Source organism: Nanorana parkeri, unplaced genomic scaffold, assembly GCF_000935625.1.
Source record: "Nanorana parkeri isolate BGI_ZX_2015 unplaced genomic scaffold, ASM93562v1 scaffold1894, whole genome shotgun sequence".
NCBI classification, from domain to species: Eukaryota; Metazoa; Chordata; class Amphibia; order Anura; family Dicroglossidae; genus Nanorana; species Nanorana parkeri.
The window spans coordinates 293,340-295,764 of NW_017308162.1; the positions used below are offsets into that span (position 1 = coordinate 293,340).

At 55.3% G+C, this 2,425-nt stretch overlaps 1 protein-coding gene across 1 annotated transcript in view; it reads left to right on the plus strand.

The window, feature by feature from the left end:
• Nucleotides 1–2,425, plus strand: part of CCDC17 (coiled-coil domain containing 17) — a 23,833-nt gene that overhangs the window by 4,035 nt on the left and 17,373 nt on the right. Inside the window, exons 2-4 of the mRNA XM_018571998.1 lie at nt 422–550; nt 812–868; nt 1,482–1,611. Of these exons, the coding sequence (XP_018427500.1) occupies nt 422–550; nt 812–868; nt 1,482–1,611 (316 nt within the window). The remainder of the gene's footprint in view (nt 1–421; nt 551–811; nt 869–1,481; nt 1,612–2,425) is intronic.

Here is a 2,425-nt window from a genome sequence, read left to right on the forward strand (position 1 = left end):
CCACTGTGTAGGGGAGGAGTGGTGACAGCCGAGGAGAGTCATGTGACCACTGTGTAGGGGAGGAGTGGTGACAGCCGAGGAGAGTCATGTGACCACTGTGTAGGGGAGGAGTGGTGACAGCCGAGGAGAGTCATGTGACCACTGTGTAGGGGAGGAGTGGTGACAGCCGAGGAGAGTATGTGACCACTGTGTAGGGGAGGAGTGGTGACAGCCGAGGAGAGTCATGTGACCACTGTGTAGGGGAGGAGTGGTGACAGCCGAGGAGAGTCATGTGACCACTCTGTAGGGGAGGAGTAGTGACAGCCGGGGAGAGTCATGTGACCACTGTGTAGGGGAGGAGTGGTGACAGCCTGTCGTGTTGTCTATATAGTAGGGGGTGAAATCAGCACTCTGGCTGAACAGCGTTCTCCCCTTTCCTCAGACACGAGAGAGCGTCGCCCGCCTGAGAGCGCGAGAGAACCGACTGAACGAGAGAGAGCAGCGTCTGATTGGCGGATACGACGGGCCGCTGGATGGCGACAGCAAGGCCTTGAGGAGCCTGACTGAGGAGGTGAGGGTGGATGAGGAGGGGGGTGCATGGGGAAGGTGCAGTATGCAACATTTTTGGTCTTGGGTTTTCATTGGCCCAGGCACATCACATGACATCACAGTTGGCGGTTTCTGACACATTTTACGGCGGGATTCCCCTTTAAGTAGTAAATGATCAGTCAGCAGGAAGTGATCGCCTCACAAGGGGGTGTTTCCTCCCGCACCCCCAATAATATGAGACATCAGACGCTCCAATCTGGTGACGTTTCTGCTTCTCTTTCAGTTCCACAAGCTGCGGAAGTCTCTGGAAGTCTCCCTCCCCACGCTGCGCTCCTTCCAGGTAATGATGGGCAGACTGGTGTGGGGGAAGGGAGGAGGGGCAGACTGGTGTGGGGGAAGGGAGGAGGGGCATCCTGTCTTGTTCTGAGGTTTTTGTGCCCGGAGTTCACCTTTAAAGTGCATTTTTTTATATATTCAGTCCAATGTTTGCTCTCTGTGTCCCTTTGGGGAGATTTCCCATCACTTCCTGTCCTGGAGGTGCAACAGGAAATCTCTCTAAAGTGAAGGGAAATCCCATCTTAGTTGTCACTGTGATTACTCCAGGAAGAGTCAGTTCCCTAGCCCCGCCCCCTGCTTGTATGTCGTAGCTCTCTTTTGTTCTGGGAGTGTCCAATTGCTGTCTATGCTGGCCCAGCTCCTCTGCTCCTCCCCTTACCTCCTTGCATAACTTTTTATGTAGCCGCTGGGGGCGGAGTGAGGGGGGAATACTATAAAGTGGAAGTCTGCTGAGATCACATCCAAGATGGCGGCACCCGGCGGGGGTCTCGGGGCTTTGGAAGTGACGTGGATGCTGATAAATTGTGATGGAAAGATTGCTGTTAGGCGGAATGTTCTGGTGACTGGGTCTGACCTCTGACCCTCCTGACCTCTGACCCTCCTGTGTTGTCTTGCAGGGGGACCCCGGCCTCCATCCTCCGTGGGACAGGGAGTACCGGGACCGCATGCTGGAGATGGCGGAGGCTCACGACCGGCAATTGGCGGCTATCCAGGCCCGGAACCAGGCGCTGGAAGTGCAGAGAGAAGGTGATGAAACATGTCACAGATCCAATGCTACAATGTACCCCAATGACACAATGGGCCGGTCTGTGGTCACGTGACACATCCCCATCCAATCACTCTCCAAGGAGCTCCATACTAATATTGGAACCCTTAAAAAATAAGTGCCCCACCAACCTAAACGGTCCCACCCTCCCCCCTCTGCAGATCTATAATAACGGAGATCCGAGGGCCACCGCTCTAATGTCTGTTACCATCCAGCGCTGCAAGTCTCCCCCTGCTGGCCATAGAGGTCTATGGGGGTGTAATGTGCAGGTGTGACCAGCAGAGGGAGCACTGTGGCTCTCAATGTAAACAATAGAGGAACTGCGACGGTTGGTTGGATCTCGGTAAGTACAGATCTGCAGAAGCGGGCAGGGTGGGATTGTTTGGGGTGGGGGTTTCTTTAGAGCAGGGGTAGCCAAACTCAGGCCCTCCAGCTGTGGTGGAACTACAAATCCCATGAGGCATTGCAAGATCCTCACAGCCACAGACATGACTCCCGGAGAGAGATGCCTCATGGGATTTGTAGTTTCTCCCCAGCTGGAGGGCTAGATTTTGTCTTCCCTAATTCCCCCCATGACCTAAACAATCCCACCCCGTGCAGGCGATTGCATTGCGGCCGGAGGGCGTGGCTACGGTGCCATTCACTTCAATGGACAGACACGCCCCCTCCTGCCCCACTAAAAAGTGAGCCGGCCGCAATGCGAGGCAGCGGGTTCTGGCCAGAATCGGGCCGGGAACGCACTGCTGTGGTGTGAACGGGCCCTGAGTGTAAGGAAATTGATAGAAATGTGGCAGA